The following is a 22209-nucleotide window of genomic DNA, read 5'->3' as shown; positions in this document are numbered from 1 at the left end:
GCCCGCTTTCTTTGGAGTGCTTCAGTGTGTTGATTTTCTGGTGTTCCTCTCGAGTGCATTTCCACGCACGTCCACGAGATGTCCCCTCAGGCTCCAATCTGGGTTACCTCGGACTCTTAAGAGCGCCCGAACCGACGTGGAGTAGGTAGGGCCTATCGCAGAGCAGGGCGTGATGGGCGTCATGAGTTGCCCGGCGGTTTCTTGCCCCCACTCGCTCAGTCTGCCCCCAGTTTAGGATAGCGATCGAGATTCTCGAGGCTCGTACTCAACCGCCGTCCAGTGCATCCAGCGCGTGGGCAGAAGCTACGAAAGAGATATGTGAGCCCCGAACTGGAGAGTAGGAGGAACTCAATGGGATTCAGACTTCTTGTCAGATTTTAGCTAGTGCCGAAAGTAAGGCATAGAATCTCTGTAGCCTGGGAAGGCGGATAGGGGTGGGGTGGGGAGGAGAGTACCCTTGTGTACAATCACTCCAGTATAAAATATACGGGACCACTCTATGTGTGGCACAGGGCCAGCATGTTCGGGGCGCGAGGTTATAAAAACAGCCCTAGAATGTAGTCTGCTAGAAGCTCCGCTCTGCTGTGTGTTGTGAGGCGGGAGGAAAGCCGGTGGAAGCCCCTATTGGGAGAGGCTTCAGGGAGTCTGCGGGGTGCCTGTTTGCTTCCAGACACTGTAGTGAAACGGGGAGCAGAATAATAGTGTACCTAAAGAGAATCTAAGAATCCCCAGGGGGATGAAGTTGAACCAGAAACCCTGTCCACTTATTTTTCAAAGGAATCCTCCAGTGATTCTGCAGGAGGAGGATACAGATTCCAACTTCTTAAGACAAAAAACAAAACAAAAAAAACCCTCCCTCCCTAACTTGGAACTTGTATCTCTTCTCTTGATGGAAGTCCTGAGGTGTTTGTTTGCTTGTTTTTTACAGAGTGGCAGAAGTATATTAATAGTTAATGTTTAACTTTGCACATAAATCTAGTTTGAAAAAGATATATTAGTAAATAAGTACCTATTTTTTCCCAAACTTTAAAAACTTACACGAAACCTGGGATAAATGTACTGAAATTAGATTTCCTAGGCAGCACTAGAAAACTGTGTGGTGGAAGAGTATTTGCAAAGAGTAAAGCAGCTACAAAATGAGAATTTCAGAACTAGAGGATAATCGACTAGGCTGTCTTTCAGATACGATTTGTGTGACGCTCTTTTCCATGTTTTGGTCCCTTCCAAATTGTGTTATTTTCTAGAAAATCAGCATATAAGACATTAAAGATAATGTCTTATATAAAGATGTCTTATATGCTGATTTTCTAGCAAATAATACAATTAAAAATTACTCCCCAGAGCAAAAATCTGCAATAAAATGTGTAATAGCTTGTGTATAGTAGCTAGTTTAATAAAACATTATCCAAATAATCAGTTACTACTGTTGAATTTTTATAGTAAGAAATATTAAAAACAACAAAAGACTATCTCTGTTCCAAATTTAGGCCTATTTAAATGATTTTCAATATAACCTAACTCAATGTAGGGGTTACATTTAGTAAAATCTTGCTGACCAGACTTCTAAGACTGTGATTATGTAGGTGGTCCACTAAGATCAGTTGGTTCCCTTGCTTAGCTGAATTATATTAGATTCCTACCATGTGTTTCTCGAATTGAGGAGAATCATTAGGAAAAGATCCATCATCCACATGCTCACATAAAGCCTCTCTCTCCACCTCGTACCCATGTCCCACTCCCCGTAATAAAAACTGTAAGTTAGTTGTGGGAAGTCCTGAGTTTTAAACCAGGTCAGACTCTACAAAACAATCTAGCTCTGTTGTAAGGTCATAGAGAGCAGAGGAATATGTTTTGATCATATTCTTTATATTCAAATGTAGAAAGGATATTGTCTCCCCCTTGTCATACTATTGCTGCAAATAGCTCCTTGAACTAAATGGAAAAACATGTTGTCTGATTTTAGGGAGCATGCCTTGACCAATTCCTCCCTAACTGTCTCTGTGCTGCCTTGGGCTGTGGGATGGATAACAGAACTTTTGAATCATCACTGGAATAAACTCATTAGAGCCTCTTCTTCATAACGCCGTATCTGTCACTCAGGTGGGTGAGAAGGGTAAAGGAGAAAACAGACAAGCTTTGTTGTTCATCCTTATGAAGTTACCTTTCTGGATAGTTAGGGTGTTAGATCATCTCTTTATTAAGTATACATCACAAGAGAAAAACAACCAAGTCAGCAGATAATTACTCAGGATGTCTTTGAGCAATGTAGTGAGGCATTGAAAGATGCCCCAGAATGGGGGAGGATGGCTTAACGCAAAGCTTTTGGCAGTTGATCATGAATTCTTGTTGAGTGAGGGAACCGGTCGGGGGAGGGGGGTGGCTAAGGAGGGGAGAGTCTGACTCCTGGGGCCAAAAACCTTGGAGAAATTATTCCACCTATAAAACTACTTTAAAAGAAATTGGTGAGAGATGTTAAAACCCAGCTTCAGGCAGAGGAGGATGGTATGAACCCAGTAGTTATATAAGATTGCAGTATCTATATTTGCAGGTCCATATTGTAAGCCCACATTACTTCCTCCCACAACCACCCTGAATTGAGGGCAGAAGAGAGAAAGGTGAAATAAGATAATATCACAATTTCTTTTTAAAAGTTATGGGTCAGTCTTATTCTTGGGTACTTTTTTTTTTTTTTTTTTTTTTTTTTTTTTTTGAAGACTCATCTGTATTTTCTATTTGGTACACTTGAAAGTTGTCCTACTCTTGTTTTGGGTTTGTATCATGAACAAGCCCGTCCCAGTCTCTCAACCCGAGTCCAGAGGACCCTAAAGCCTCCTCTTTGAAGACAACCTGCTTTGATGATCTTCTCACTTTAGAAGCTAGATTCCACATTCTATACCCTCATAAGTTGTTTTCTGGGCATTTCCCAGAATTATGCTGCAGACAGTATAATAGTATTCATGTATATATGATCTATATGTAGTGTGATAAGGTCTACTTTTTTTCTTTGGCAGAAGTTAAAAAAAAACACCAGAAGACATTTCACCCAAAGTAAAATAATATTTTCCATTAATGCCAGTAAAACTTGAGTTTTGGAAGCGTAAGCAGGAGGGATTGGGATAAGAAATGAATTCGTTTTGGTTTTGCTGAAATGGTTCATGGTTCATAGTTTTAAAAGTTTGAAAGTTTCTACTTTTAGAGGATTTAAGCACCAGCAGATGGGTTGCAGAACTGCAGGGGGAAGGGGAGAGATAGAGCTGGACAAGTGGAAATTGCTCATCTTAGGTGATCAGCTAGGTTTTCTGTCATCTTCAGCCTGGTGGCTCTGAAATACCCTTGGGTGATAAGGACACAGCACAATGAGGTAGGGAGGCATTCAGGAAGCAGGGAGCAAGCGAAGAGGCAAGTTAGGAGGCCTTGGTCAGGAGCTGCAGGAGGGAGAGGCCAGCATAAAGGGCACAGAGGCGGGGCAGGGTGTCTGGGTCCCACATGTACTGGGGGCCCGATCTCTGCACTTCAAGTCCACTCAGCCCCACTAGGGCCTCTGTGAGGGTCAGTTCCTCCTCCCCAAGGGAGGAGAGCAGGTCAGCCTGCAGGGGGAAAACACCCTCTTTATCCTGTAGGAAATTCTGTTCCATTGTGCTCTCCACCTGCAAGGAACCAAAATAGCATGAAAAGAAAGAGAGACACATAGAGAGAGACCTTTCTCCTAACACATAACCACAAAGAGGGCTACCTTTTTCTTATTATAACTCCTTTCGTTACATTACAACTCCATGTGGGCCTTTTTTTTTTTTTTTTTAATGTTTATGTATTTTTGAAAGAGAGACAGAGTGTTAGCTGGGGAGGTGCAGAGAGAGAGGGAGACACAGAATCTGAAATGGGCTCCAGGCTCTGAGCTGTCAGCATAGAGCTCAATGCGGGGCTCTAACTCATGAACCATGAGACCTGAGCTGAAGTTGGACGCTTAACCAACTAAGCCACTCAGGCGCCCCTCCATGTGGGCCTTTTAAAAGCTCTGTACAGTGGCCAGTGCTTTTCTTTTTAGCCCTATTGTACAGATTCAGAGACATTAAGAGATTTGCCCACATCACTTGGCTGTGAATAAGCCAAACCAGAGTTTTCTGACGTCTCAAGCTGAAAAACTTAGATAATGGCACAAAATTTACTCTTCTACTTCTGGTTATAAAATAGCAAAAAAAAAAAAAAAAAAAAAAAAAAAAGGGAGAACACGGAGAAAAATGAGCGTGGGCATGAGCCTCTGTGATACGACAGAGGCCCTTCAGGACAGTCTGTCATTAGGCTCAGTCTGTGTCTTTCCACTGGTTCTAGCTGCCTCCCTCCCAAACTCTCTCTAGCACCTGCTGTTTTTTCTCACCAGCTTTAGCTGCACGGGTAGGATCTTTTTCTCCATCGATTTTACCAGCAGCTTCTGTTGGGCTTCACTTAGCTCTGGAGGAAAAAGAAAAGCAGAGAAACAAATGTGTGGTGTGGGTACGAAGGGGACTACAGACTCGAAATGGATGCCCTTCCAGAACGTCAGTGTTAGTTAATCCACACATTTATCCATGGTTGAATGCTTGCTGCTCTATGCTAGGCACCTTTGCTGGGTGTGTCAGCAAAGTCATACCCCTGCATTCAGGGAACTTGCAGTGCAGCGAAGGCAAAGCCACGTGCAGTGACAATACAGGGTATTAAGGGAGCGATGGAACGATAGCCGAGGGGTCTATTTTGGTCTTAGCATTTGAGGGCAGACTTTTTAAGAGGACAAACATCTCAGCTTACTCCTGAAGGACTAGAGCATTTTTCTAAGGGGCAATGTTTCATGCAGAGGGAAGAAGAGAATTCAGGGCAAGATCAGAAGATGTTACTCTCTGCAATTAGAGCTAACAAATTTCAGAGTGCCTGGATGGCTCAGTCGGTTAAGGGTCCGACTTCAGCTCAGGTCATGATCTCACGGTTCGTGGGTTGGAGCCCCGCGTCAGTGCAGAGCCAGCTCGGGGTTCTCTCTCTCCCTCTCTCTCTCTCTGCCCCTCCCCCACTCACGCTTTCTCTCTCTCTCAAAATAAATAATAAAATCAAATAAAGCTAACACATTTTGATACAAAAGTGATGAGCTTAGCCATATGTAGAAATTTTAAATACGTGGCTGGTAAAGCTAGGGTTACTTCCCAACCTCTATTAGCAAGACTAGGCCACCTTCCCAGACTATCCAAGGTGCCCAAGTGATGCCTTAGGAAGGCAAACAATTTTTTAAAATTTTTGTTATTTTATTTTATTAAAACAATCTCTGTGCCCAACATGGGACTTGAGCTCATGACCCCGAGATCAAGAGTCACATGCTGTACCAAATGAGTCATCCAGGCACCCCTATAACCAAATTCCTTAAATGTAGGTATATACTACTTAACTGTGGTATAATTTGCCTGGCATTCATTCATTCATTCATTCATTTGTATATCTGGGGATTCATTCAGTGATTCATTCCTATTGCCGAAAATGTATATAAATGAGGACCTTATTCTCCATTTACCTGTTAGGGCTCCAAGGAAATAGAGGATGGCACCCATAGCCTCCTTTGATAGCAAGACATCTTTTGGGAGTGCCTCCAGGGTCACTTCATGTCCTTTGTCTAGAGCCCCTTCAAGCTGTGGGGAAAGGTGGGCAACTAAGTAAGATAACACAATGAAGGGGCCAAGCATAGTGCCTGGCACATAACAGTCCCTGGAGATGTGCTAACTCATGTCCTTACTTCTTTATCAAGGTACAAAGTCATAAAAAGTACTGGACACCTTGGATTTCTTGGTCCCTGAGCCTTGGACTCTGGAAAGGAAATGTTCCAGTCCTCTTTCCAAGAAAAGGGCCTGCTGGCCTGCTGCCCACCCTCTGTCGTGCCTTGAGGGAATCTGCATTGTTTGCCCTTTTCCAGAGGAATGAGGGAGCAGTGGCCGCCTGGCAGTCTGGGGTGCACCTGGACATCCACCCACTGGAGGGAGACATCCACCTACTGTTGACTCCCCCTGCCAGTTGTGACACCCACACGTGTCTACCAGCAACCTTTCTCTGCGACCTCACCGTGAGTTCCAGGTCTTGTAGTTCCTTTTTCTTCCCGAGAAGTTTGCTGAGGGAGGTGAGCAGGGAGCTTTGCCCTACTTGGCTCAGCCTTTCCACTTCTTGGATCTCTCTTTGAACTTCTTCTTTTAGTGTCTTGAAGTCCTCATGTTCCTCCCCTATTGGGATAGTAAACATGGTAAACAAACCATCTGCCATCTGGCAGCCTGCCCATTCAGTCAGCATTCTGCCTGCGGGGCTCCTTCACTCAGCCTCCCTCAAGTCCCTGTGCTCTGCTCCCAGCCTGAGCCTCGCCTCTCTTTCTTCCTGACCAAGGAACAGGATTGTGAAGTTTCTGCTAGCCTTGACTTGTGGAAGGAGTTGTGGTGATGGTCTGGGCAAGGAGGTGGACCAGGACCCACATTAATATCTAAGGGGGGAGTTGATTGTCCCTAGGCTCTCAAGCCCCATTCTGTAGCGGTAGACAATTGATTCCCCTTTCTTCAAAACTCCAGCTAAAAGTTGAGAAGGAAAGTCTATTTCCCCTTCTTATGAATTAGTTGACAAAGAATGACTTTGGTGACTGAGTGAAGGCTAGCATGGATGGGTCTATATCCATGGACATGGGTAGATCAAGGTTAGCTTGAATCTTGGCCTGACTCTCCAGGGGCCTCGCATCCTAAGAATATGTCCTGGAGAGTGGCTTCCTGGAAGTAGCTCCAATCACCAGGACCTGGGACTCAGCACTTCCCTTTCCCTCCCTTCACCCCACTGTCTTCATGCCAAAGTCATGGGAGAAACTTACAAAATTCCTTACCAGCATCAGATGCCAGGATAACTGAGGGGGAAAACAAAAAACAAGAATGTACTCCTCCGAAACAGTAGCCATACCCAGGGGATGACACATTAATGGGGGTTAGGAAATGTATCCTGTCTCCTGGGATATCCCAGCCATCTTAAGGCTCCACCTGCTCCATTTGTGGGAGGCAGGAATGGGGCAGGAGAGAAGCTAATGCAACGTGAAAAAGGGCTCCCGGATTGACTGAGTTGGCATCATGGTGACTCAGTGTCTCCCGTCCCGGGTGCTGGGTGTGGGTGGCAGAGTTGCAGATGTGCGTGGGACAGGTTATAGCTAAGAAGGCCCTTTGAGGCTCAGACCACCTGGGTATCCTGCCCAAAGACTTCCCCCTTCCACCACTTTTTCCTAAGCTATTGGAATTTCTGCCACATTTCGGGGACAGTTGTTTGCCGAGACCTGCTCTGCCATGTTCCCCGTTGTCAGAAAAAGACTGGAGTTTTAAAAATCTGTGTCAAGAAAGTTGCAGTGAAATGAGAGGAAACACTTACGGGTGAGCTTCTCCTCTGGCTTTTCTGAAGACAGAAACAATGCACATATGTCAGCATAAAACCTATTTGTGCTTTTTTATCTAGAGCGGATGTCAAGGTGGCTTTATCAGTGATCATTATAAAAACACACAGAGATTATGTTAGCTCGCCCCCCCCCCCCCCAATTTGGGAACACACAATGCCTCCAAGTTTCATTTCTGCTTCCAGTGGTGCCTTCTGGTCTTTCTGGTTCTCTGTCTCTCTAGGGTAGTATTCATGTGCTTCTATCTGTCTTGCCTAAAGTTGGGGATAGATATTTTTGGGGACTTGGGAAACAAAACCAGGGGCTCCTTGGGGGACTATGGTATATGCTGTTAGAGGGTACAGGATTTTAGCAGATGATATCAGGGTTGGGCAGAAGATATGGGAAACCAGGTAGCAATTTCACCTACCTCCAGGAGGGAAGGTTTGCATGTTATCATTGTAGATATGTGGAATGTCTGTAAAGGTGCAAGAGAGGGGAGAACAGGAGGACCTTTAACAGCTACCCACCTTCCCTTCTCCATTCTCAAGTCCATGGGCTCTGCTAAGGGCTAGGTAGGTCCCTGTCCCTAAATGCCTCACCTAACCCCCGATCTACCTCTATTGCTAGAAGAACCCTTTTCTTTCTCTGTAAATCCTTTCCCATGACAACACTATTTTCTGCCTTGCATCCTAGTACTGGTGTCTATGGATGTTTCCTCCACTGGCCACAGACTTCTTGAGAGCAGAGGCTATGCTTGTTCATCTCTGTGTCCCCTTTCCCCAGCTAACGCAGTGCCTAGCACGGAGGGGATGCTCAGAACCCAGGGATTCCTTCACTTCCTCTCCAGAGCAACCTCTGCAGTTCTTTCCCCGGCAGCTGGGTCACATTACAGTACACTCCTGCACTATTCCCTGACTTGCCACAAGACGGGACCGGGATGCCTTAGTACTAATGCGGGTAATTCTTGTCTTGAGGGGAGAATATGCCAGCGTCTGCTCACCCCACTCATCTTTGCCTTTGACCATCAGCTGTCTCACTCGAAAGGCCAGGATGCAGCCCTTGGGGATGGTTACGGCCTCCTTGTGGTTTATGGATCCCTAGGATCAGACAATGAGGATTTATGAACCTGCAGAGATTCTGAGACATGGGGTGGGGGAGGGGGAAATGAGGAGATAAGAAGCTGAAAACCCTTTACTGGTGTCCCAGATTGTCTTTCCACCAGTCTGGACTTCATGGAATGAGCTTCAAAGCTCTTTTGCATCATCCCACTAACAATCTCTATCTCTCTTCCTGGCTCAGACACATGAAGGAAGTGGCCAGACCTGCTCTGTCACCTGCCTGTGCATCTCTGTCCCACCTGAGAGCTTCCACAGGCCCCGGTGCCTTCTTCCTCTTCGCCATCTGTCTTGTGCTCATCTCCTCCGAGAAGCCTTCCATGACTAATCCTACTCTCAGCTCCAACTCATCCCTTGAAGATTTATACAAACTAGATTTAGGTATGTAGACCATTACTTATTTATGTTGAATTTTCTAAGCCTGTGTTCTCTGGGCTTTAACCTGTGTGTCTCCTCCATGAGACTGAGAACTTTCTAAGAGCAAGGGTGTCTCTCCTGTACGTTGGGAGCACCATGAGGGGAAATCCATGACTATGAGTTTCCCCTTCCTTGATAGCTCCCTGTGGCATTTGGCACAGGGATCTGCCCACCCAGGGCACCCTTGCCAGAGAGAGGACTTCTGTCTGGCCGACAGGAGCCTGAATCTTGAAAAGCAGGAAGAACGAGGGGGTCCTTTTTAGTATCCTGGGTGGGCACCGATAAGGTAAAGTTAATGTGTTAACGCAGCCTCTAAGGAGAGGCTAAATGTAAGTGTGTGTGCGCGTGTGTGAACCAAACCTGTAGTCCCAACGGGGCGAAGAATGGGAGGGAGAAGCAACCCTCCGCCTTGCCAGCTCTCTCCAGAGTGACCTCCTGCACGGTCTCCACCACCTCCATCACCACATACAGGTTCTCCCCTCGGTTTCGCATCTCCTTCAGGAATGGGTGCTCAGCTGACAGCTTCCTGTGGCAGAGAAAGCATTAAGGAATCAGCCAGAACCTCTCCAGGCATGGGCCGTGAGCTTCTCTTTTCTTCGGTCATTCCCAGGAGCTAGGCATGGTGGCGTCAGGGAAAGGGTGAGGACTCTGGAGTAAGACCGAGGCTGAAGCCCAGATCTCCCGCTTACTAGCAGAGCAGTTACTTTTGAGTCTTGGGTGCCTCATCTATAAAATGAGGATAATTATCCTTCCCTGCAGAGTTGCTGAGAGGGAAACTGGGAAATCAGCTGGCACAGCTTCTGGCCCGGAACAGGCCCCTCTGGTTGTTCTTTCCCCCTTTTCCCTCTGCCTTGGGGTACCTTCCCCTCTCCCCCCCCCAGCCCTGCCCCGTTCTTAGCCCTGTTCATCTCTCCTGGGGTCCTTTGTCCCCATCTCTCATCCTGTCTCTGCTATTAACCCTAGTTGCTTTGACCCCATTTGCTTGCCTACATAAAAGTGTGCTTTGATCTTTCTGCTCCCTCAAATTACCATTCCGTTTCTTTCCTTCACTTCTTTGGCAAGTATCTGGAAAGCTACGCCCATACACAGTCTTTACTTCCTGTCCACTCCTAAATTCTTTTATAATTTGGCTTCTGGTTCTCCTCCTCCACTGAAAGCCCAACGACCTCCTGCCCACCAAATTCAAAGACCTTCCCTAACTCTGCACAACACTGACCCCTGCTGGCCAAAACCTCCCTGTGACTTTGTCTCCTCGGGGCTTCCAGTCCCACTGTGCCACCCTGCTTCTGCTCCCACCCTTTGGGCTTCTGATTCCTATCCGTTCTGTCTATATCTCCTGTGTTATTTTCTTTGGTTCCCTAAAATTTTACATTCTCTAAGATTCTGTTCTCAGTTCTTTGCTGTCTGAACTCTCTCGAACATCCTCCCCTGCCCCCAACCCCCTTCCTATAGTTTTCATCTTTATATGGCTCACCACCACACAGGGATCTTCACCTGACTTCTCTCCTGAGCTCTAGGCCCTCATTTCTAACTGCCTTAAAATTTTTCTTTTAGGGGCACCTGGGTGGCTTGTCGGTTGAGCATCTGACTCTTGGTATAGGCTCAGGTCATGATCTCATGGTTTCGTGAGTCCGAGCCCTGTGTGGGGTTCCGTGCTGACAGCGTGGAGCCTGCTTGGGATTCTCCGTCTCCCTCTCTCTGCCTATCCCCCACTCACGCTGTATCTGTCTGTCTCAAAATAAATAAATAAACTTAAAAAATTTTTCTTTTAAACTTGAGATATAATTGACATATAGCATCATATTGGTTTTAGATGTCCAACATATGCAATGCAGTGTCGTTAACTGTGGCCCCTCAGCTAATGTCTCACTGGACCCGCAAACTCAAAACGTCCAAAAGGGACTCACAATCTTTCTCTCCAAATACACTTCTAAAATCAGGCTTCTTGTTTCTGTTAATGTCATCACTTGGGTCAAATCTTAGAGTTATCTTTTTAAAATTCTCATGTATTTAATTAATTAATTTTGATAAAAGTTGTATATGCTTAAGGTATATGACATGGTTTTTTTAAGTTTATTTTTTTAGTAATCTGTACACCTAATGTAGGGCTTGAACCCACGACCCCAAGATCAAGAGCTGCACGCTCTTCCGGCTGAGCCAGCCAGGTGCCCCACAACGTGTTTCGATGGACATATACATAGAGAAATGATTACTACAGTTGAGCTAATTAACATATCCATCTCCTTACATAGTTACCATTTTGTGTGTGTGTGTGTGTGTGTGTGTGTGTGTGTGTGTGTGTGGTGAGAGCACCTGAAATCTGCCCTCTTAGCAAATTTCCAGTGTACAGTATAGAGTTATGAACTGTCGTCATCCTGCTGTACATCGGATCTCCATCTTTGATGAAACCTTCTCCCTCACCCTGCAATTGGCTGTCAAGTCGTCTATTCTGTCACCCCAGAGGTCCCCCAGCCCCAATGGTTCCCCCCTCTTTATTCTGACTGCTCTTCCCTCATTTTATATCTCAGATCCTCATTTTGTATCTCAGATGGACAATGGAACAGTGTCCTGCCTAGCCCGCCTCCTTCCAACTCCTGTCCCTCCTCCTCTAGCTTCCTTTCATGTGGCCAGATTAATCATGACACATCAAGGTGTCATTAGGGTCCCCCTGAAGCCTACAGAATAGTTCCACCTCCTTGACCAGACACCTGGGCCCTCCATGGTCTAGGCCTCCCTACCACCTCCCACTTGCTCTACTCTTACCTTTTCTGCTCCTGCCAAACCAGCTCTTCATTCTCCCTAGAGGTTCTGAGGTTTCTCACCCATGTGCCTTTGTAATGTCCTTCTCCCAGACTTGCATGTTCAATTTCTACTCATCCTTCAAAGCCTAGATCATGGGCTGCCTCCTCTGAAGTCCTTCTTCATTTCCCCAGCCAGAAGTCCCTCTGGCCTGCCACAAAACTCAGGCAAAGTCCTCCTATGGCACTTACTACTTCTCACCTTGGATTGATTATAGTCACTGTTGTACATCTCTCCTGCCCCCAACTCCTAGATTGCAAGGTTCTTGGACAAAGATGTCCTAGTGCACCCTGGCACTTAGTAGGGTATTTTGCACTCAGTGAGACTATATAAATATTTACTGGGTGACTTTCTAAGCACCCCAGCCCTTCCTTCCTGCCTCCCCAGTCCTCATCTTTAGTTCCCTGTCAAGCCAAACGTCTGAGATGTCCAGACTACCACATCGACATGGCATCTGCCACACCCCTTGTGTTGCTGGGGCAGCATTCCCGAGGGCACCTGGTGTGTGGATGGGACTGAGCAGATGGCTTGATTTATGGGAGCAGAACGCTGTGCCCAAGCTTCACTAAGGAGCAGTTAAGACCCTTTCCTTTTTTAGTGTATTTTATAGAGTCATAGTTTAGGAAGGAGCCCTAGAGATTTTCGTCGAACCCCATCATTTTTCAGGAAAGAAAACTGAGGTTCTGAGAGGACAAGTGATTTTTCCAAGGTCACACAGCAAGTTAACGTGACCATACGCATCCTCATGTGTGTGTATGATAGTAGGGGGGTGGTACTGGAGGTAGCAGAAGGATGGGGGGTAATGGTTAGGGAATGGCCTGGAGGCACTCATGGGCCAGAAGGGTCATCTTCAAGAGCTCTCCTGTGGTGACCACATAGGTGAAGGTCAGTGTGAAGGCCCTGCCCTTTAGCTCAGGGCCCAAAGCACCCTTTCCAGGCACCACCCACCCCATCCTGGTAGCTCTCCAGCCCTTTCACTCTCACCTCTCCTGGTGCAAGGTCTCCAGAGCCTTGGGAGCCACACTGAGTGTCTGGACCTCCAGGGTACTGCTTCTGGACAGCCCTGCAGTCCCCGTCACCTTGACTGTCTTTGGCATGTCCACTTCTCCCTCCACTCGGGCATCCAGCATATTCTTAAAGCTAAAGTTCCCAGAGTCTGTTGGATCTGCAGGAGAGAGAAGATGAAAGGCGCCAGGCTGGCCGGCGTTCCTCTTCCCTTGCCTTCTGGGGAACTTTGGGCTACAGGACACCAAACCACATCTGGGCAGAGGGAGCTTTGGGCTCCTCCTCACAAGCCAGTGCCTGGCCCCACCCCTCTGTCCTCAACCCCGTGTCCAGACTAACCTGAAGGTGAGCAGCCAGGCTCAAGCACATCCAGGAGGGTGTAGTCAGTGCGGACATATCGGGCACCCCAGAAGAGAGTGCTCTTTCTCTTCCTCAGCACCAGGCAGAAGGGATGGAAGCGCTTGAAGTCTATGAGGCTGTCAAGGGGTGTCAGGTCCCCTCTAGGGTTTAGCTGTCTGGCCAGGGCCCGGGTGACATTTTCAAATATGGTCATTTTCCCTGTGGGGGGTGGGGGGAGACAGGAGAGTGACAAGTTGGGAGACCAGGACATGGGAAGGCCCCTGCAGAGAGAGATGGCGCTCAGGGTGTGTGTGGGGGGTGGGGCTTCAAGATGCCTGGATTCTAGGAATGTCAGAGCTGAAAGGAACCAAAGGAGTCTTCTCTTCCCAACTAGGAGACACAGCCCCGAGAGCTGAGACAACTTGCCCGAAGTCACAGGGCTGCTTAGAGAAGCCAGGCCTTCCCTCTGTTTGCCAAGGGCTCTTTGCTCACCCTGTATTCATTTTCTTCATGGACTCGGAGCCTGGCTAGAGCATTTCATTAGTGCTGCAAGTAAAGTTCCTCTCATACAGCTGTGCCCACCTCGTCTTCCCCAGAGAACTGTGACAGCGGGGACCTGGGATGCCAGGGAAGGAGGCAGCCACCACTGGTGCCGAGGGCCCGAGGAGGCAGATGCTGTTTACCTGCCCCGGTTGTCCTTTCTTTGGGTGGGGCGTCACTTCCCTGTACCCTGTACTTCCCTTGTGCCCACCTCCTGGTTCTTGGGTGCGAGTAGACCCAGTTCCCTCCAGGTGCTACCCAATACACCCAGGCATTTGCCTTTGCTCCCTCTGCTTATAATACGCCCCCTTCCAATCCCTATTCATTAAGATTCATTTTGGGTCACCTCTTTGGTGACTCCCTTCTCACTCCTCTCCAGGCAGCTGGTGACTCTATCCTGTGTCCCCAAAGCACTTTGTACATGCCCTTCCGAAACACCTGCAATGTCATGTTGTTGTGATCTGTGCACCTGACTCTCGCCTACTTGATTGTGGCCTCCCAGAGGGCAGGAAATGGGTCTTAGTCATCCCTGTAGCATCAGCACCAAGCACAGTGCCTGGTGCAGACCTGGAGCTTGGCAAATGTGTGTGGAAACAATGAATGAAGAAATGAATGAATGTGGCCCTGGGAGGCACATACTGGGGTGAGAGGGCCCTGGAGAATGTGGGGTTTGCAAGAGCCTGAGGTTCATAGTCTTAGGTTTCTGTCTTTGAGGTTCAAGTCCAGGTGCTTTGGCTGGGTGGCCAGCTGGCACAGCTGGATTATTCCTGTGTCTGTAAGAGGACACAGCAGCTGGCCTGGAACTGCCTCACAGCCCCCATGGGCACCTCACAGAGTCAGGGAAGCAGGAGGCACACGTACAGGTGCGTGGGACCAGCCTGCCAACCGCATGGGCTCCAATGTGCCTTTTTTACTCCTCATTCCTGGAAGGGCCAGGCCAGGCCAACCTCCTGGGGCCAGCCAGATGCCTTTGGGAAGAGATCAGGTGAGTGCTGTCTCCTCCTCACCAGAGAGGAGCTCACAGGACCACTTCTCACTTCTCTCTCCAAGGCCTATGAAGACACCTACCCCCCCGGGGCTCTAGGGGACTTCTAGGCCCTTCTCTTCCCACCCATGTTCTTGTTCATCCCTAGAACACCCCCCACCTCCCCTGCTGTCATCAGGCTCTTACCAGAGAGCAGTTCTAGGTTCTGTCCAGCAGCCGGCTCTCAGTCTGTAGGTTGAGAGAGTGACTATCCCTCACCAGGACAGGCTGCCGCTTTATGCTTCTCTGGAGGCAAGGATGTAGGCTTCCAGGGACCCCGCCTGCCCCAGTGACCCCACCCCTATCCTGCTCTACTTCCAGGAGAACAGCATCAACCTGTTCCACGTGTGCCCTGCCCCGGGCCCTGGGCCCTGGCCTCCTGAGGGCTGAGGGGGTGGGGAGCTGCCAGACAGGTGCCAGCGTGGGTGGAGGGAGCCAGACCAGATAGAGGTGGCCACTGAAGGTTGGCTTCATGGGCTGAGAGGAGAGGAAAGAAGGCACGTTTGGGAGAGGGGCAACAGAGAGGCAGTGGGAGGTGTGCGCGCGCACACGCGTGTGTGTGCGTGTGCGTGCAGGTGTGATGAAGGCGGCATCTCTGTTCTGTCATCATTGTGGTCATCAGGAAGTATCTAGGATACATGGTAAGGCCTTGTGGGCATGATAAAGGGATAAGAAACCCCGTGTGTCCACAGATCCCAGCAGAAAGAGCAGCTGAGAAGCTGTCCCGCGTCTCTCTGCTGGTCTGCCTGCACATCACTCCCTCCCTCCCTTGGTTTTCGCTGCATATACATATCTGTGGCGCTGATAGCTGCCTGTGCTTGTGTAGGCAGGGATGCAGATAGACCAAGGGGTTTCCTGCTGCTCTGTGTTCAGCGTGTCTGCTCCTCATGGAGTATCGTACCCACACTTACACGCACACGCACAGGCAGAGGCAGAGCGGAATTAGTGGCAAGACTACAGAGCATGTCTGCCTCGGGAGTTGTTCTTAAGTCTGTGCCTAGAAGGAATTTCAAAAGGGACTTTACACACTTGGTTGGGTTTCTAGATGACAAATCAAGACATTTCCAAGCAAGACTCCTTTAGTGTTGGGACACGAGTCAACGTCTGCATGATTATATAACCTGAATACAACTGAGTCTGTTTTCATGCTCTAACTTTGAGGCTCTCCTCAGTACCACTCATCCAATAGGAAATGCAGCCTTGAAAACCACGAAGGGAAGTTATATGTTTATTGAAAGTTTTCTTCTTTTTTAAAAAAACTTTTTTTAAAAGTTAATATATTTTGAGGGAGAGAGAGAGAGTGTGAGTGTGAGCAAGAGGGGCAGAGAGACAGGGAGAGAGAGAATCTCAAGCAGGCTCCATATGCTCAGCGCAGAGCTCGACATGGGACTCGAACCCATGAACTGTGATGTCATGACCTGAGCTGAAATCAAGAGTTGGATGCTTAACCGATTGAGCCACCCAGGCACCCACCCTGTCTGGAGGTTTTCTTGAGGGGCTGGTGGTTAATGGGGGAGATCAGACCACACCACACTCAGCAAAACTCCCTAAAAACTGAATTACAGCTCTGTCTCCAAAGTCTCATTCAATATGACAAATGCTCCCAAATCTCTCTGTGTCATAAAACAAAACCTTCTGGGTCTCTAGTCCCTGCCCCCTATCTTCTGGCTCACCTTCCTTCCTGTACCCCAGACCTCTCTTGTGGGGCCATCTACCACTTCCTCCTTCAACAGCTCCAACCAAGGGCTTGGCTGTGTGGGAAGGCTGTCTTTAGTCATTCAGTCCCTGTCACATGGGCGCATGTGTGCAGAAATACGTGTATGTGCTATATTCTTTCCATCTCTACCTGTTTTCCTGGTTCTTCCTGGATTTCCATCTCTTCCTTTCTGTGGCTCTTAATCACTGCATTGATGTGACTGATGCCACTGCAATCCAGCATATAGTCCTGGGCTGTGCAGTCTCTCAACCTTTATTTATTTTTATTTTTTAAAAGTTTTTTTTAAAATTTATTTTGAAAGAAGATAGAGAGCAAGTGGGAGAGGGGAGAGAAGAAATAAGGGCTTGTGGGGTCAGCCAGGTTAAAGGTCTTGTGCTTTGAGAATAAAAATAACCATGTCAGGCTTGTTCCTGTGCTGCTCTTCACCCCGCCCCCCTCACCTGCACCCCCCACCCCCTCCATCTGGATGCTTTGTAATTTTTGTTATTTTCCCAGAGGGGCAGGGAGGGAGGGAAACAGGATCCCAAGCAGGCTCCGTGCTGTTAGCGCAGAGCCCAGTCTGGGGGCTTGAACTCACAAACCATGAGATCATGACCTAAGCCAAAGTCAAGAGTCGTAGGCTTAACTGATTGAGCCACCCAGTCACCCACCCCTCTCATCCTTTAGATGGCCCCCTCCCCATCTTCTCACTGGCCCACCATTGCCTCAGTGAGACTTGGGAGTTTCTTGTTGGTGTCTACCCTCTTTCCACTGGCTTCAGGCCAAGGTTTCCAGTCCAGGCCATCCTCCAAAGATCCGGAGGGCAGTGATTTCAAGAAGCCACATGTGTATCTGCTCTCTCTGAGGACCTCAAAAGCCCATTTGGCCAGCTTTCTCTCCTCTGACCTGGAAGTCTTGCTCCTTTCATTTCTCTTGCCCTCCTTCATTCATTCTGGACTCTACCAGACTTGCCCTTGTTCTCCTCATGCCACTCCATTCCACCTCTGTCTCATTGAACCATCCCCCAAACTGCCTAATGGCGTTCAGAAAGGGTGGCTTTGAGGGTTCAAGGCAAAGAGAAGAAATAAGGGCTTGTGGGGTCAGCCAGGTTAAAGATCTTGTGCTTTGAGAATAAAAATAACCATGTCAGGCTTGTTCCTGTGCTGCTCCTCACCCCGCCCCCCTCACCTACACCCCCCACCCCCTCCATCTGGATGCTTTGTAATTTTTGTTATTTTCCCAGTCCCCCTGCCTCATAGTCTTAGGGATCAGGCCTCTTCCAGAGGCTCCTTTTCCTCAGAGTCCTGGTTTACAATCAGAGGAATCTGGGATATAATTTAAATTGTGCTGGAAGAGATTTAATTTAGACTAATTTGTAAGAACTCTTTAGGTGAATTTAAAATGACTTACTGAAAACAGGAGGCTGGGTGGTGCTTGGTGCTGTTTTAGGCGGCAGGCTTTGCTCTCTATCTCCCTCTGGTGGTCACTCAACAGAGGTAATGGCGATAATCACCCTTACAGTGGGCACCAAGCTTGTAATTTGCATGTAGTTGCTAGGAGATGGGGATGAGGGAAGGGAGCTGGCCTAGGGGAGGAAGCCACCTGTTCTTTGGGAACCTGAATGCCTCTCTGACCCATAGAGTGCATTGCAGACACAGACATTGGGACAGGTTGTTATTTCCTTACCCATTTTCCTTTTATTATTGTTGATTTTCTCAAGAAGAGGCCAAAGAGGACAGAGATGAGGTAGGCTGGTGGAGTTCAGAAGGGTGGAAGGTACTGATCCTGGCAAGAATGGGAAGAAGCTGGCACAGACATACTGCCAGATCTTCTCTGAGTAGAAAGAGGTGAAAGGGCTAAGGAGGAAGGCAGGCTGAAATGGAGGTGTAACCCTCTGGTAGAAGGGCAGGAAGAACATGCCTCAGAGGCATTGTATTTTATATTTCCGATGGGAGGTTGGAAGTTTTCGGGTGTAGATTGCAGACTGGGAGCTATACTTCCATAAATCCTCCTTTCTGAACAAAGTAAAAGCCCCATAATTCTTTCTTATGCCCTAAAATACTTTGAGGGTTTTTCCCAAATTCCCAAATCAGCTTTGGAGCCCAAGACACCTCCAAACTCCTGGCTGAGTAGACATTGTTCAGGGTCTTGTGACACTTCCTCAACCCAAAGTTGTACTGAAGAACTACAAAAGTGTGTCAAACTTCAAGGTGTCAGCCCTCGCCGTCCCCAGCCCTCCACTGCCAACCCCTCTATGAGGTTGGTTTGGGCAAGGAGGCCACTGCCAGCACCCAGCCCAAATCCAGGGATGCCTCCTCTGTCAGCTGACCACCCCAGCGCCCCAGCTCTTCCTGAGTCCCTCAAGATGCACCTGGAGTAGGTGTTGGAGCTCCTGTTCATGTCATGGTTGACAGAAGAGAAGCTCTCCTCCTTGGCTGTGATTGCTAGGCCCCTCCTGATAAGACAGAGCCCCCAGATCCTTGTAAAAGATACTGGGTGCCAGATGGAGCCTTTGAAGTTCTGCCTCCAAGAGAACTTGGAGCTGAAGTGCCTGTCCATTTCACCAGCTCCCCTGGGTCTGTGCAGAGCCCCACTCTGCTTTCTCTAGCCCTGGTAGGGGAAAGCGGATGTTCAGGCCTTTCAGCACTTGAAAGACAAGAGGCATACAGGGCACAGAGTGGTGACAAGGCATTGTGGTCTCTGGTATAGAGGGGTCCATCCTTGGTACGTCAAGGCTGCAGAGTCCCACCAGGGCCTGGGTCACCTTCAGCTTTGGCCAGGAAATCCCTGAGCAGTTTGAAGTGAGGGCAGAAGAGCCCTACCACCCCCTAGAAGAAATTCTGGTCCAGAGTGTTCTCCATCTGCACAACAGAGAATAAACATCACGGGATGATTTGCATTTGGGGAACCACTAGCTTCAGAGGTGATCTGCAGTAAAATTTTAAGTTCTAGCCCCTGACCCCACCCTTGACCCCCTCTGCCCATTAGTGCTAGAGTTGAGCAGAAGCAGGCACAGATTAAGAGTCTGGAGACCTGAGTTCCATAGACAGCTCTGCTAGGAGCCTGTTGTGTGGCCCCAGAGAAGTACCTTCCTCTCTCTGGGCCAGAGAGGTCATCTGTGATGGAGGGGGTGGAGCTGCATGAACTTCCGGATCTCTTCTAGTGCTCAAACTCCATTTTACCCTAGTTGTCATCCCTCACACCTGTCCTGCAATCCCCAGGCCCCTCACCAGCTCTGTCTGTAGGAAAGGACTTCTTTCTGCACAGACATAGCAGCGGCTGGTGGTCCTCGCTCAACGCTGAAGAGGGAAAATGAGAGGAGGTGGTGTGAGAGACATGAGCATGTTCTCTCTCCCTCTCTTGGTGGGCAGGAGATTGTAAGGCAGCTCTGGGGGCTAACTGTGTGTGTGTGTGTGTGTGTGTGTGTGTGTGTGTGTGTGTGTGTTGGCTGGGGCAGCAGATTCACTCCCCTCCAGGAGAGAATGAGAAGATCCCTGTAAGAATATGTATTCTCCTTTCTTTGGGGGAAAAATGAGTGGAGGCTAGGTGGGCTTACACCTTTTGCCTTTTCCTTGGGAGAAGGGAATGACAGGGGTTGGACCCTGATTGATCTGCTTGTAGCTTGGTTGCATGGGCATGCAACCTATGAAGTCACACAGGACCCCAGCTTGGTTTAATGCTTTCCTGTTGCCATCTTGAAGAATAACTCTTTTTTTGTTTTAATTAAAGTTTATTTATTTTGAGAGAGAGAGAGAGAGAGAGAGAGAGAGCACAAGCAGGGGAGGAGCAGAAAGAGAGGGAGAGAGAGAATCCCAAGCAGGCCCCATGCAGTAAGCGCAAGCCTGCTGGGGGGGCTCAAACTCACGAACCCTGAGATCATGACCTGAGCCGAAATCAAGAATTGGAGGCTTAACCAACTGAGCCACCCAAGCACCTTTTGAATAATAATTCTTAATCATTTTAAGCAAGAACTCCTCTAGGTTTTATTCTTCACTGAGATCTGTAAACTACGTTGCAGGTCTGGCTTGTTACCACTGGGTCTAAGCCAGGAGGCCTGTCAGTCACATGAGGGAGGGACCCCCAACCCCACTCCCGCCCCTCAGCAGAGCCCCTAGCAGGTAGAGGATGTACCCAGCAAGCATGGTGTTGAGTTGACTAGAAGTCTCCAGCAGTCATTCAGAGGACTGAGACCCTGCCCCTGCCCCTTGGACTCCCAGAATCTCTGGGTCACTAAGATCCAGGACCCCATCCATCAGGCAGAGAGTATGGGAAATGATCAGCTAGATACTCCTACAGCTGGAAAGACAGGGAAGTTCCTGAGGAGAGGGAGAGTTCTCCCTGCACAGAGAGCAGACTCCCTCAGGGCAGGGCCCCAGTCTCTCCCTCAACTTAAAGGAGCCTTCCTCCAAGTGCGCTGAGATCTCCCTGGAGAGGCAGGCGGGTCACCCCATCCAGCCCACAAGGGCCCCAGCTCCCTCAGCTCCGCCCAGGCTACCAAGCCACGCCCCTACCATCTTAAGCCCCGCCCCCGCCCCCCACGATGCCCGCCCGGGTCCGGTCCGCGCCCTATGCTCACAGTCTGGCCTCACCACTCCAGCCTCCTCCAGATCTTTCATGTCACCCCTCCCCGGCCTCCTACACTACGCTCGCCCCGCCCAGGCCCCTTCCCAACCCCAGCACCCCAGCCCAGCCCCCGGGTCCCCCTACTCCCGCAGCATCCACTCCTTAGCTGGGCAGCCGCTGTTCCGGGTTTCAATGCCAGCCGCTCCTCCTCCACCTCAGCTCGCAGCGCCAGATACTCCGTGCGTTCCCGGCTCAGGCCTAGGTGAGTGAGGGTGCAGGACAGTGGTGACCAGGACCCTATCCCGCTCCACCAGTCTTCACGTGACTTCACTCAGCGGGTCCCCCGCCCGCAGGCACAGAGACCACCTTCTGAGCCTTGGCGTTCCGTGCCCTCCCGCAGGTACCCCTCCCCAGGGGAAGATGATCGGGGCTGGTCTGGTGTTGGGTGCCCGGGAGCTCAGCTCCTTACGCTAGCTTCCAGTGGGCACTGAAGATCCTGCAGAGGGCAGAGGGACACACCCCGTCACCACGAGTGGCTGCGATAGAGCAGTCCCACGAAGGGTTGGGGGACAGCTGAAGATGGGAACGGGACGGAGGGTGGAGCAGGGAAGGAAAGCCCAGCTGAGACCCGGAAACCTGGGTGCACCACTGGACTTTTCCGAGGTAGTTTCCCAAACACTCCGGGGTGGGGAGTGCAGATGCAATGTGGCCCGCCTTACAGGATTCCAGTGAGACAATAGATGGAAACGTCCTCAGACCTTTAGAAAAGAGAAGAGGGGAGTTGTAAAAGATGAGGGTGCTGTTATTAGGGGAACTAGGTGAGAGGCAGGTATGGAGAAGAGGGTAGGTTGCCCTGATGGTGGGCAGGGATGCAGGGGAGAATGCAGGGCTGTGGGAGGGGAAGAGAGGGGCAAGTGTGAGCAAGGATGGGGGTGGGACAGGGGAAGCATCTTGGAGATTGCCAGCTTGGAACCCCACAGCAGTGGGGAGGGGGATGGAATGCCCCCTCCAGCCTTGCCCTCCTTCTCCAGGGTGGCTTCCTCCAGCTCCTCCCCAGCCTTGGCCACCTCGAACATACAGGTTCTGCGTCATGCTCCCAAAGATTCTTCAGCTCTTGTGGTGGGTGGAGTGGGGCCGGCTCTGAGTGGGCAGGGCCCTCTTCCTAGCCACCTCCGGCTCCCTCACTTGCACCCCTGGATCCACCTTGTTTCTCCCTATCCCTCCCTTGTCCCTTCCCCTTAGAAGGGTGTGTGTGTCAGTCCCAGAGGGATAGGGGCCCTGAGGTTCTAGTCCTGTTAATTTCTTCCCTGAC

General features: G+C 49.4%; 1 protein-coding gene and 1 long non-coding RNA gene across 5 annotated transcripts; one reads left to right on the top strand and one right to left on the bottom strand.

Moving 5' to 3' along the window:
• Positions 1-10526, top strand: LOC122205824. Of its 4 annotated transcripts, XR_006196283.1 has the most exons (6): positions 157-393; positions 1964-2100; positions 5762-6073; positions 8699-8895; positions 9403-9570; positions 10486-10523. It is a non-coding gene; the product is annotated as an uncharacterized LOC122205824 (long non-coding RNA). The 4 variants fall into 4 exon arrangements; XR_006196285.1 differs by lacking the exon at positions 157-393 and adding an exon at positions 1-145 and having other exon boundaries at positions 9403-10526; XR_006196284.1 differs by having other exon boundaries at positions 9433-10526.
• Positions 3116-13572, bottom strand: GSDMA (gasdermin A). The gene is made up of 11 exons (XM_042914406.1): positions 13075-13572; positions 12715-12895; positions 9292-9457; positions 8400-8496; positions 7827-7874; positions 7396-7419; positions 6866-6886; positions 6073-6227; positions 5531-5645; positions 4376-4449; positions 3116-3647 (listed from the first exon to the last, which is right to left on the bottom strand). The coding sequence occupies exons 1-11, from the start codon at positions 13343-13345 to the stop codon at positions 3405-3407; spliced, it is 1395 nt and encodes a 464-aa protein (XP_042770340.1). The 5' UTR covers positions 13346-13572; the 3' UTR covers positions 3116-3404.
• Positions 13573-22209: the final 8637 nt, after the last annotated feature.

This window comes from Panthera leo, chromosome E1 (assembly GCF_018350215.1).
Source record: "Panthera leo isolate Ple1 chromosome E1, P.leo_Ple1_pat1.1, whole genome shotgun sequence".
NCBI lineage: Eukaryota > Metazoa > Chordata > Mammalia > Carnivora > Felidae > Panthera > Panthera leo.
Note: the sequence above shows the minus strand (reverse complement) of the source record. Positions and strands in the feature narration are given on the sequence as shown.

Bases quoted from the DNA above. Each gene is read 5' to 3' on its own strand.
- GSDMA (XM_042914406.1), bottom strand. From the start codon at position 13,345: ATGTCCTGGTCTCCCAACTTGTCACTCTCCTGTCTCCCCCCACCCCCC. The intron at 9,458-12,714 runs GTGAGAGTGAAA...TCTCTGCCACAG, and splicing joins GAGACCTTGCACCAGGAGAG to GAAGCTGTCAGCTGAGCACC. The intron at 6,887-7,395 runs GTAAGTGTTTCC...TTTCCCCCTCAG, and splicing joins GCCAGAGGAGAAGCTCACCC to TTATCCTGGCATCTGATGCT.